We start from the raw sequence: 14,203 nt of genomic DNA on the forward strand, positions 1-14,203 counted from the left end.
TACATATTGCAAGAAATACAAAAACAACTCTGTGGAAACTTGATGAGTGTTGTATATTTTCCTTTCTGGTTTTTATTATTTTTAAATTGTTGCTTCGGCCACCAAGTGATATGATAGTTTCTGAGTATTGTTTACCTTCGGTGATAGCTTTGTCTTCCCCTGTTGTCTACAGTGATAAAATACAGCACTCTGCAAACTGAGCAAGACACTCCCTTCCTCTATTATTTGTAAGCTGACATGAAGTAGATAGTTTCTGAAGTTTTACGCATGCTGTGTTTCTCTCCTTGCTGAAACAAGAAAAGCTTTTTCTTTTAACCTGGCTGCCTTTGAAAAACTGACTCAGATATCTTCATGGCCTCTAAAGGTAAGAGTAAATATAGCCAGTTAATATTTTTTTCTTTATTTTATGACTAAAAATTAGAGTCATACTGGTGTTACAATCAGTGAGACTGGTACTTTAAAATCTGTCGTTTGTCACTTTTGAACATTGGAATTTCTAAATTTTAACTCCAAGGGAGCATATTGAATTAAATATAAAAAATACACTCTATATAATAGAATATAAAAATTAAAATGTAAACAATGTTTTAGTTACCATGAATATAAGCATGGTGAATTAATAGAAAAAGCTGCGTAGCAAAGTTTAGATTGAAAATATTTAACACCAAACGCTGTGGACAGATTGACCTTCCAAGTTTAAAGGGATTTGAAGAAAGTTTTTCACATGTAAGTTAAAAAGCATTAAAGTACTGTTCAGTATTTTTTAATTTCCCATTTGTTGTTTAAAATGTGTGATACAGTCATTTATTATAATGAATTCGATATGTATTATTGGTAAATCTTAATAAATTTAATGGACTAGAAGTAAATATTTCTGAACTTTGAAATGAAATTTTTTCAAATTTTTTTTATAGTAAAATATATATTTATAAGCAAACAGGAAATAACTAATTTAAGCAAGCAGATTAATTAGGTATTTGGGGGAGGGGGGGCTGGTGAGTTTTTCCTTAAGTCCCTAAAACTGTATAAGTATCATTAGTGCCATCTTACTTTAAAGAACTTCTCAAAAGACAAGAGATATGGTTGTTTTTTTTAAGATAAAGAGTTTCAATCTCACTATAACACATGTGAAATTAAAGGAAAAATGAAATTATAACGTGTTTTCATGCCATTATCAGGACAAGCCATTAAACTTTATAATAAAAAGTTTCACCATAAGGAATTATGATTAGTATAATTGGGGGAAACTTAACCTAATTAAAATAGTATAATGGAGTCCACCAGTTTAAAATATCCTGAATTAAATTAATGATCCATTCAATGACACATGAATGCTTATTTGCTTATTTTATCAAAATATACTTTGGATGTTATTTAATATAGGACAAACAAGTAATCTTTTCAGTTTTCATCAACATTTAATGTATACCAGTCTCTGAGTATTAGTGGGAAAGCTTACACAAATTGTAAAATATAGACATGAGACATCAAAATCATAAATTTTAATACATGTGTGCTTCATTTTTATACTGGAGACAAAAAATCTTGACAAGCTTTTTCTTTCATTTAAGACTGACACTAACAGTTCAAAACATTTCATCACTTTATAAAATAGGAGTTACAACAACAACTATAGCCTGTAAGGTAAAGAGTTGCAGAGTACATAAAATATTTATAAGTTAGTTATACATTTTTAAAAGAGTAGATAGAAATTCAAAGCCGATGGAAATTCAAAGGACTTCCTTCTTTATCTGGTGGTCTGAGTCTTTGAAGAAACTTGTGACTAGAAAGCAATATGATCAAAATATGATTACTCTACCAAAAAAGCAGTGATGTTCGGTAATAAAGATTAATCTTAGAGGTAAAACTTTAGGTGGAACACTAATACTCCTTCTGAAACCTACTCAAAATAACACATGAAGTAGGTAAAAGACCTTTTAGAGCATCTATACTACTTTTTAAAAGAAGTGAAAATGGAGCTTCCTTTTGAATTAGAAATCAGGTTTGAGGGGGCAAAGCAATTATCATGGTATTTACTTAAGTATTTTTGTGGATAGTTTTCTTTAGATATATTTAAAGACATTATTTACAACATCATTAATGTTCTCTGGCCATGAAACTATGTTGGCAATGACCATTTTCCCAGAGAATACAGGCTTATTGGACATTTTCAACATTTTGTGGGCAGTTCAATCGCCACCACTAACCCATAGGACACCCTGAATACCAGATGCCATTAGAACTGAAGAAATATTTATGTGATCTGGAGTCACCTGATTTAGTGTAAATAAACACAATTTAAGAACAAGTTGGTCTCAAGTTTTATTTTAAATTTAAGAAAAACAGTTTTCAGGATGATCTAAACTGAACAAGAGCTATCTCTAAAGGCTGCTCCAAAGTGAACTGAAATCCCAGAAGAGAAAACAAGTGATGTCAGAATGGCGATCCCAGCAGTCTCTGCCTACTAAGGCTACTCTTGAATAAAAACTTTGGACATGACCTGCTCTGGGTTCCAAATGCATTAATGCCTCTGGACATACTATGAGGTCTAAGGACATAAGGACCTGGGGCAGGAATATAGAGCTACTTGCCAGACAATTTTAAAGGCATATGAATGGGAAGGACAAGGAAAATGCTTCTGGTTTACTATAAGAAGCAGACATAGGCTACAAGATAAAATTGGAGTAATTTGCTAATCTTTTTAACAATAAAATTTACAATGAGAATCTAATAATCTTCTACAAGCTATCATTAGAAATAACATGATTCCTACACATATATTTTTTAATTGAAAGATAATATGTGAACAGTAAAGTGCATAATGAGCACTCAACTTAAGCTCTCTGTTTTTTAAATAGGAGTACACTTCTGTAACCACCACCTAGATAGAGATATAGAACATTTTTGTATAGAAACTTCATAAAGATTCATTTTCAGTCAATAGTCATGCACTTCCATTCCCAAGAACTATTCTAATTTTATCACTATGAACTAGTTTTGCTAGATTATGATTTTGCCTCTGTTTCTCTGAAAAACAATGACAGTGCTTTTGGCACTAATGATGAAGAAAGGATGTTTGTTACCTATTATTATTTTCCAGTTGTTACTGCTATATTGGCCATTATCTTCTCTCCCAAATCTGACATACTGTTACATAACCTTCCTCTCAAGTTACTGCTTGAGGTCCCATTCAGGACTCTTTTCAAGAGCAAAGAAGCTCTAAAACCTACATCCTCTGTGTCTGCCTGGATCTGAGAGAAGTTCAGGTTGAGTTCCTTGTGGGAAGAAATACTATAATGTTATCAGTATGGAGCTCTATTTTAGTAGGGCCAAATGACAAGTTTGTTTCCATATGGTTCTAAATCCTAATCCCTATCCTTTTCTAAATTCTAAATGTCAACAGACTAGTACAAACAGAGATCCATCCTCATTTATTCCTACTACCTTAAGTTAAATAAATGAATCACCTCGCTATTGTTCCTCATTAACACCACATCTACACACAACCTAATGAGCCTATCGTTACTAGAAAGAGTTTATGTCAGTGTTCAGAGGGCCATTCTTTTGATGCCTATATTCCTTTACCAGTTTTTTTTTTTTTTAATTTCTCTTCAAGTGCTCATCCTGGCTAAACTTGAATTCTCTAAGTAATGGGGAACTTACTATCTAAAAAGACAACTCAGTACTTTTCCAAATTTATTTTTTAGAGATTTAAAAGATTCAGAAAAATACCACCCTCCAACACAGACACACAACTTATACGAATTTGAGTGTTAGTGCTGAAGAAAGATGATTCTGATCTATTGTGAAATATATAAATGTCACTCCAACTTTAGTATACATACAATGACTTATTCAAATCTTTGTGCAACTGTTACAAATTTCCTTCTTATAGTAAACCAGAACCATTTTCCTTGCCCTTCCCATTCATATATCTTTAAAATAGTCTGAATCACTTCTCTTTATAACTTCTCTAATGTTTGAAAATATGTCATGAAACTTGATCCATACCTACATTCATTCTAAAACTGCATATTGTTAATAAACTGATGAATACACATGTGAGAACTCCGATAATTAATATATTAATAAAGATGAGGAGTAAAAACACTGATAATCTTTGAAAAAAATTGTTATATATTGAGGGAGGTATCTAAATGGCAGTCATGTGAAAAGAAAAAGGAAAAAATTAAACCATTAGTTCTAAAAGTATATTGTCAGACCAGCGGCATTAGCTTACCTGAGAACTTATTAGAAATGTAAATTCTCAAGCTGCACCTCCCACCCCCAACTACTGAATCAGAAACTCTGGAGTGAGGCCCAGCAATCTTATTTTAACAAGCCCTACAGGTGGTTCTAGGGCAGGCTAAAGAATGAGAACCACTAAATTAAATCTCGCCATATCAGTATGATTCATAAGGACACAAAATATTCTTGGAAATTATGAGGCACCTTCATAATATTTGGAGACGGGAGAATATGACTTGAAAGTCATAATTATGATTTAGAACCTACATCTTAGGTTATCCTTTTATGAGTAGAAACTAGTTTATTTTACCATTTGTTTCCTTCTATAGTTTATAATTTTTTAGCTCTTTGAAGAGATGTTTCACAAGTCTTCAAAAATATGTATATTTCCTAAGAAAAACATATATTTTGCCCAAATTATCTGATTTTCTCTCACATCTACTACTAGCAGTCTTGCACCTTCCTTTTTCTCTGTTTTAGAGGTCAAATTGTGGTGAAGTTGAGTAGGGAAAATGAGAAAAAAAAAAGTCAGCAGGAAAGAATCTACCCTCTGAATTAAGAAGTAACAAATATTATAAGAAAAACTAAATGAAATGGCCTAAATTTAAATATAGGCTGGGATTTTCACTCTCTTGCAGATGCACAGAACCAAAGAAGTAGAAGTCTCCCTGCTTTTCTTCCTGGAGCTCCAGATCCAGACCACAGCCTTTGCATCTCACCTTCCAGACCAGAGAACCAAGTGTGGCAGCCAGGTCTCCCTCTACCAGGCAGCCTTCCTCCTGGTCTAGAATATTTAAGTCAGGTGCTTTTATTTCTCTATTTCTACAAATGTTTTTCCCTTAAAATAAATACAAACTTACTTTTTGCTTTTCATCGAAGGTTGTAGGACTTCAACAAATACTGAAGTGAGAAAAGCATTATACACTATGAAGTTATAATTTTTTATTTTACTTATTTTTATTTTGAAGGAAGAAGTGTTTACTATTATTACCATGTCTCCCCTATCAGGCATAACAGAAATCTCTTGTACCTTAAGGGAATTAAGGATAGGTTTCCTTATTTATTTGATGGAGTAATGAGACTAAAAATTTTCGATTGAGCTATTTAGTGTAAAACCTAGTCCCTTTCATCCAAACATTCCATAACCTGTCAAGACAAAAAAAAAATGTCGACTAAAGGCGCAAGGCTGTGTGGTAAAGCCAGATAAGCACACAATTGTAATGTGTGCAGGTGTATAGATGAGAAAACGATCGTTAATACTCAGTGAGAGACTTTTGCAGTGAGCTGAGAGTTCGGTGTCTTCAAATGAATCTTAAAAAGTTGATGGAAATCCATGGGAAAGCAAACGACCAAGTTAATATATTGTCTTTGATATGGTTGTGTCTCTAGGCCAATTTGCTTAAAGGATCATATCATTATGCTAGTCTCTAGTCTAGTCATTGGAGGTTAAGCAGTGATTCAAGCCTTATAATAAGTGAATCAAGAAATATCATCATCTCAAATATCAAGCACATGAATAGCAATTATATTTGTATATATTATTGTTGCTTTGGTATTTTATCCTACGAAAGACTAGAAATAAACTTATACCAATATTGAGATGTCAGCACATCTGCTGTAATTTTCAGGTTGTTTGGCACTATTTCAAACTATAAAGTCTTTCTCCTTTATCAAAATCAAATCTCTGTGTTAATTCCCTTAAGGTACAAGAGATTTCTGTTATGCCTGATAGGATTTAAGCTGCATGCAGCATATGTTCCTGGAAAAATGTTTATAATTGCAGATGCCTTCTCCAGTAACCCACTGGCAGACAAATGTACTTTAGAGACTGGGGAGCACAGGGAGATATGTAAAAGAGCTGGGAAAGCTAACCTACCATCTTCCATCTGCAGAAAGGATCAGCTGTAATAGCTGACTAGAGTTGATTAACTGCTGCAAGCTGTTTGGGAACGTTGTCAGACAAGGTTTTGCCAAGTATAAAAGTGATATACCAGTGCCAGAGGGCTGAGGTTTGATGATCACATATGGTCATCACATATTCTTCTTCCATCCATGAATGATGACACACCCGGAGCCAGATGCTTGACATGAATATATTTTTTTCACATTCAATAAACAGAGATATGAACTCACTGGCTTCAATTCTAACATGAAGTCAATTTTCCCAAAGTATACTTTTGGTAATCTTCAGAAAACAAAAATATGCTACAAACTGGCAAATATTTTACTTCAAAAGTAAAGATAATATATTCAATAATTCACTTTATAATAAAAGAATGTTTATTTGCTTTAAAGCAGTGTATATATAACAGGAAGAATGATCATTTAAAAAAATTTGCCACAAAATCTGTAAGAGACATACATAAAATGAATTTTTTATGCATTGTTAGCTTAAAACCATAAGATTAAATAAAATGACAAACTTTTGGAAATAGTACATTCTTCAATAAATAAACAAGAAAATATACAAAAATATACAAATTCTTCTAAATTAAAAAACAAAGTAAAAATTTTTAAATTCATCTATTCTCTTTTAATAAAGTTCACCTAATGATTATTGAAAATCCTGTTTTCATTAACAATTTATAAATAATTCCTATGTATGTATGTAAATATATGTATACAATTTATATATGTGTACGTGTGCAATTGTTCATGTAAATTAAACCTAAAAATAATGCTAATAGCTTCTCTTTCCAAGATTGGATTAACATGTTCATAATAGTCAATAACATTTTGATGAAGTTTAAAATTTAAACTTTCTAACAATTTCCAGTCTTTAAATTAATAGCAAAGGATGGAAAAGGCTCATTTGGACCATGGTTTATAAGTGGCCTAGGACTCCTTAGAGAAACCAAAAACAAAACCCTCAAATGCACAAGGTTTTCCCAGAGAGATAAAGCAAATCTGATTAAATCAAATGTTATTACATATACTGCGTGAATATAAAAGTAGAGAAAATAGGGAGAAAGGTACTCAGAAGTTTTACTGTGTCAATTAAGACTTGTTTCTCCCCGTTTCTAAGATTAGCTTAGTACAACGGAGAAGAAAGCATATCAAAACTGGCTACAGTATGGCCTGGGTTCAAGTGCCAGCTTCTCTATTTACAAATTCTACAATCTTGGGCAAATTACTTAATTTCTCTGGGATTGTTTCTTCACATGTAAAACATAATGATATCTATCTCTCTGAGTGGTTTTGTGAGAATTAAATTAGATACTATGTCAAAATATCTAGCATAGTGATTACCTCAGGGTTGTCTATAAATAAACAACTGCTATTATTAGATATTAGAGAAATATGATTTCCCTTTTCATTGTGGAATGGATCTCAATGGATAGCCTCTCAATTTCAAGACTAAAAATTGATGTATGCTACTCATATGCAAAGTTCCTAAACTCAAACTTTAGTTTTACTCTCATAGTTCTCCATTCCTCAGTTAGTTCTACATACATCCATTGCTAAATCATCACGGATATCCTTTTGAGGCTTATGTCTTCTCTTGCCACAACCGTCATTTTTCTCAAAAGAGAACAAAATTAACAACAGTACACTTACAAAGACTTTTTAAAAATTTTAAAAATTTTAAAATTTTGCCATAATTGTTAAAACAAGTTTTAGAATATCTTAAATCATAAATTATTTTTGAAAAAATATTTTTGTGAGTTTAATAAACAAGGGCATGTGTAGTTCTTTATTAATAATGAGATTTGAATAGAAGAAATGATATTAGTTTTACTTCTACCTAAGATTATACAAGGAGAATGAAGAAAATAATGTAGCTTCAAATTTTCTGGTTTGTGATGTCCAATCAATACCATATATTAGTAATGACTACTTCAGTTTAACTGTTTCAAATTAGTTTATTAATACAAAGAGAGACTAAAACCAAGCAAATTTAAAGGTAAAATAGAATAGTATCAGGGTAAGTTATATGGATGTCTAATCGCTATGCTGTACACCTAAAACTAATAAAATATTATGTCAACTGTATGAAAATTTAAAAGTTAAAAAAAATAAAAGCAAAATAGAAAATGAAACATTAGAAAAAACAATAACCAACATTATATTCAGTGTTCATGATTTTACCGTAGTGAATCTTCAAGTACTGAATATCAAATTTAAGAGATTTTAAAAGTCCTTCACCCCATTTTTTTAAAGAAATGAAACAAAACAATAATGATCTGAATGCCTGGCCCCTCCTCCTAACTCTGCCTAACTTTACTTTCACTCTGTCATGCTGCAGCTCTTTCTTCACAGTGATGAAATGTCTTTGTTAAACCTGGAAGAAGTTATTCTAGAAAATTTTCTCATTCACACCTTCTTTTGCTTTAAAAAAGAAAAAAAAACACAAATCCTGCTAATGTTAACAAAATACTTATTTAAGCAGACTAAGAGTAATGCTACTAAATGAATGACATAATAAAATTTGCCATATATAATTATAAATGGAGTTAATTTGCAGCAATAAAATATCCACAGAGTTGAGAAACGACTATATTTTAAAGTATACAGTTTTTAAAGAAAATATTTAAAATATGTTCTTAAAACAAATTTTTTATATATGAATAAAATTAATTTTGTTTCATTTCTTTAAAAAAATGGGAATGGGAACATTTAAAATCTCTTAGGCATTTTTATTCAGAAATCATTTAAAAATCTTCTCAGAATTGTTTCTAAAAGTTACCCTTTTATCGCGCTACCACAGAAAGAAAATAGAATTAACCACAGTGCCTAAATAATACTATTTTTATTCTTTGTAATTCTGTCATGGAATTTTTTTCACTTGAATAAAAAACATTTTTCCTTTCCATTATAATACGTGATCCGTATTCAATGGTTTTCCTTATAAAGAACATGAAATCAACTAATTTCATATAGTCCAATAAACAGGTTAATAATAGCTCCAAAGGTTTTCAGAGTGTTGTGATGTAATAATTTTTATTTCTTTTGTCATCCCTTAACAGTTAGACCTGATAATTATACACCAGCAAGTGGAGCTTCTTGGAAGTAAGTATACTATATTCTATACTAATTAAAACTGTTGAAAATATTTTGGGTTTCGGAAATTTCTTTTCATCTAAATATGTTATAACAATAAAGTTAAATTTTTAGAATATATTCAGGTCAAAAAAGTGCACTAGTTCTATTTTTTTAAATAAATGTTGAAAATAAAATTATTAGTCTGACATAAACCTAAAAGCATAAAATTCTCCAAGTTTCTGATGATATTGACATTAGGAATCTAACATTATTTTCAATCTTAAAATAATAAAACATATGTGATCACTTCCATGGTTGCTAATAATTCAAATTTTCTTAATTTTGGAAATGGAAATCAAGGTTGAGACTAAATAACAAAATCCATCAAAACATTATTCCACAGTTTTATCATTTCATCAGTGATTCATCAATTAGGCAAATTATTTAACAATACACAAATTTACAAATATGACTAACTGAATTCAAATTTCTTGATTATTTTTCATTCTTAATATTATATGTAATTTAAAAAATATGTCAAAATTGAAATAGATATCAGAATAGCATGTAGCTATAGATATATTATCAGACAAAGATTCTAGACAAAATCATCACTATCACGTGAGTTGTCTCAATAAATTCCATAACAATATCAGAATTATTATTTCAGTGTTTGATTCTTTTTTACAGCATTGCTTTCTTAATTGAAAAGTGGAACTGCATATTTTGGAGTTAATAATATATCTAGAATCAAAACTTATTAATCACACAGCTTTGTTTTTAGAGTTTGCTTTGATTTTGATGACTAAATCCTTAAATTTCAGAGCACAAAAGTAAATATGTGTGAAAATACCATATACTTAATAATTAATCAATCACTATGCTTGTTTTCTCTTAATAACAGTATCCCTTTTACTCATTTAAAGGTTTAATACTAACTAACTATTAGCACTATTATGATGAATTTTTTTTGCTCTATCAGTGATACTTGGCACTGAAACCTCCAACAAATATGAAATTAAAAACAGCTTGGGACAAAGAATTTACTTTGCAGTGGAGGAAAGCATCTGCTTCAATCGCACTTTCTGTTCCACAATGAGATCTTGCACTCTGCGGATCACGGATAACTCAGGTCGAGAAGTGATTACAGTAAACAGGCCGTTGAGGTGTAACAGCTGCTGGTGCCCTTGCTACCTACAAGAGGTTAGTCATTGGTTCTGGAGTGCCTCCCACCCCCCCCATTTGAAAAGATTAGCAGTTATTTCTTTAATAAATAGCATTCATATGGAGCTATATGGCAATTAACCTTTCAATTGACTGAATTAGTACATCATTCCTTTAGAATCAGAACAGCTTGAGGATTTAGTAAAAAAAAAAAAAAAGTTTTTTCCTTTCCAACCAAAAAATATAGTGGCTTCTGTAATTTTAATTATTGAAGACAACTCATGCATCACATAAATGAGACACTAGCCTTGTAATTGTCATATCTATGAGTTCCACCATTAAGCAAGTCTACACCTTATCCCTTTGTCTTCTCTAATTGTTGCAAAGTTCAGAAAGTCCTAAGTGATACTTGTAAGGTGTTCTCTTTTAGCTCGGTATTATTATTTAGGCACAGAATGTCACATTTCATGCATACATTTAGGACAAACCTCAAGATTTGCAGAAGACAATGTTATTATTCTAGAGGGAATCAATTGTTTTATTTTAATATATAATAGATTTTTGTTACTCTTTAATGTACCTATAATAATAACTTTTATTGACATAATGTAGTTAAGTTGATATAGAACATATACTTACTCCAATATCTTAATATCATGACATCTCTATAAACTAGAAAGAAGAGGATTTACTGTCCATATTTTGCAGTAGAAAAACTGAGGCTTAGAGTGGAGGTGACTTACCTATTATCACACATCTAGGAAATATCATAAATGGTACTTGATTCAGGTGTCTTTATTCAATCCCAAGTTTCTCCTTTGAGGACCTATGTATAAGTATTCTACTTAACGCTATAGGAAATAAATATTGACGGAAGAAGATTAAAGAAGTGTCCAACAATATATATTGAAGCTAATTCTCCAACTATTCATAGGTAATCAGCTGGCTAAGTGATAAGATAGCTAAAATACTCATACATGAAGCCTAAGAATTTTATCCTCCCATTGAGTATATTTAAGATGTAGTAATATGCCCCAATACAATATAGTCAGTATAATTACAGAATATATGCCCATTTAAAAATTTCTGATAATTGATGTTTTATTTTATAGTAGCCCAGTGTCACATAAATTAAACATAAGATGTTTCTTGATACTCATCAAGAATTTTTAAAATTTGGTCAAAATCGAATCAATTACTTTGAAAGTGATCCCCGAACAATTCTATATAATACTAAGCAATCTTATTAAAACCACCTATGTCTATCCAAGAAGAGTATAGACATACACATAAGACTATGAACTTAATACATAAGAAAAGACAAAATGAGATCTGATGATGGAAATTTGGTTTGATTTAAAAGCAATCGATTTTTATTATTTGCACCAACCTCCAGCTTACTTCACAAATAATTTGATTTGGCTACATAAGTATATCAAAATATATAATATAATGGAAAATAAAAAATCAGAATGAAGGGTAATGGGTAAAATACTAAAATAAAGCCTGAAAATACAATTACTAGTCTTTAACTCTTCGGAAGATGTGAAACAGTAATCAAATTAGTGTGTAACTGCAGAATCATTTATTTTTAATTGAACACAGAGAAACTGGAAGTTGACAATCTGAAGAGAAAAATATTTATTAGTACTTAATTGGTAAATAAGGATGAAAACCTGTTGTAGCAATTGAGAGGGAGTAGATATTAGGTCCCTCATGGGAAACAGCTTTCCATGCTTGACCAACTATTGTAGTCAGAACAAAAATGGCAAAGAAGCCAGTGTTCCAAGGTCAGAAGACAGTTCTGGGATAGGTTCTCTTTAGGGAAGTAAGATCAAAGGCCTGGACTTTTAGTGCATAGTGCCAAACATCTATATATACAGTGAGTTTCTTAGTTTCTATAAAATATAAAAAAAAAAAAAAATTCACAGCTTTGCGTCCCTAGAAACAGATATCTAAAGTGATTTGTAAAATATTAAAATAACTTCATAAAAAGTATATTGTTTAGAAGTAAATTAATATTATAATAAAATTAAAATATAATAACCTTAAAATGTTTTTATTATCTCCTCTTACAGTTAGAAATCCAAGCCCCTCCTGGTACCATAGTTGGTTATGTTGCACAGAAGTGGGACCCCTTTGTGCCTAAATTCGCAATTCAAAATGCAAACAAAGAAGATATTTTGAAAATTGTTGGTCCTTGTACAACATGTGGCTGTTTTGGTGATGTGGATTTTGAGGTATGATTGACAAAATAAAGAAAGTTTTCACTTAGGACCTGCCTTTTTGCAACAGAATTCAATTTTTAAAATGTTCCAATCATGAAATATCTCTGAAATAAATTTAGAAAAGAACATATTTGTAAAATATGTTGTACATGCCAATAATAACTTGTAATTTCAGATGTAAGTCCAATATTTTTTTAAATATATAACAAGAATTTTATTTATGTGGAAATATAGCACTCCTCGTATAAAACAAATATATATAGTTTAGCATCACATAAATTACATCTTTTTTCCAGTAGCCCTGGTGGTAAAGTATTCCAGTTCAGATCTCATCTCAGAAGCATATTCCATTAAAATATCACTAATTTAAATGCTATATTCTTGCTAACTTTGTTTCATAAAACAATCTACTCTCACATAAACATATTTGTGTAAATTGAATATTAAAAAAATACATAGTTGCAAATTCAATCTATATCAATATGAACTATTTTAACAGCTTATCCTGGAAATACATCTTAGACAGAAGAGATGGACTGATTTAAATTGTATATTTATTTTTTATTCATTCATACATATATATCCCACCAGGACACTCAGTTTGTGGAACTCCAGAGAATTTATTCACATAGAATACAGTTTGCAAAATGAGCTGTCCTAACTCCACCTTAGTCCAAAAGGACTTGGCATGGCTTTCCTAAGAGTGAACTATAAAAATATGCCCTATGAACAAGGAGAACTTAGATATAAGAGTTTTAGTATTCATGGTATAAAGATGTCATAAGTAACTTTCTCTATTTTCTATCTTCTACTGACATACTGAAAGTGAAAGTTTATATTGAATCACTTTTAGCCTTTGAATCAGTAACAGGGCAAGCAAAAGTTTTATTGTAGACTTCTTCTAGCTGAGAAGGACTATAGATTATTAATGTCAAATTAGTCTGAATTTCCTATGTGGTATATTAAAGCTTTTTAAATTCAAAAACAGGACTTAAGATTGGTTGTAAAGGAGTGGTCTAGTTAAATGTCTGTGTATGATATTAAAATGAGGTTAAGCAATGACTGATATTTAAATGTGTTTATAATTATAAATCCTAGTGATAAAATTTAAAAGTTAAAAAAATTGTACCCAGAAGTGAAGCTAATTACTTCTAAAATCTCAAACCTATTTTCTTTTTCTTTTTCTTTCTTTCCTTTTTCTTTCTCTTTTCTTTCTTTTTCTCTTTCTTTCTTTCTTTTTCTTTCTTTCTTCCTTCCTTCCTTTCTTCCCACTCTCCTCTTCCTTCCTTCCTTCCTTCCTTCCTTCCTTCCTTCCTTCCTCGCTTTCTTGCTTTCTTGCTTTCTGTAAATAATTCAGGTTATAAATCAAGACGTCAGGTAAACGAATGGCCTTCATAGTTAGACCATATAATTGAGACTATGTACCTGCTGCCATCTTGTGGTAACCTGTCCTTAATTATTTATTACTAATATATTCTCTATCTGCATACAAAAAAAAAAGAAAGGAGAGAGAGAGAGAGAGAGAGAGAGAGAGACAGAAAGAAAGAAAGAAAGAAAGAAAGAAAGAAAGAAAGAAAGAA

General features: G+C 30.8%; 1 protein-coding gene across 1 annotated transcript in view; it reads left to right on the top strand.

Annotated features, from left to right (window-relative positions):
* Positions 1-284: 284 nt before the first annotated feature.
* The window catches only part of PLSCR5 (phospholipid scramblase family member 5), a 16,669-nt gene continuing 2,750 nt past the window's right edge, over positions 285-14,203 (top strand). The window contains exons 1-5 of the mRNA XM_011364434.2: positions 285-364; positions 4,887-5,050; positions 9,216-9,258; positions 10,214-10,434; positions 12,474-12,635. Of these exons, the coding sequence (XP_011362736.1) occupies positions 352-364; positions 4,887-5,050; positions 9,216-9,258; positions 10,214-10,434; positions 12,474-12,635 (603 nt within the window). The 5' untranslated portion in view covers positions 285-351. The remainder of the gene's footprint in view (positions 365-4,886; positions 5,051-9,215; positions 9,259-10,213; positions 10,435-12,473; positions 12,636-14,203) is intronic.

Source organism: Pteropus vampyrus, unplaced genomic scaffold, assembly GCF_000151845.1.
Source record: "Pteropus vampyrus isolate Shadow unplaced genomic scaffold, Pvam_2.0 Scaffold97, whole genome shotgun sequence".
NCBI classification, from domain to species: Eukaryota; Metazoa; Chordata; class Mammalia; order Chiroptera; family Pteropodidae; genus Pteropus; species Pteropus vampyrus.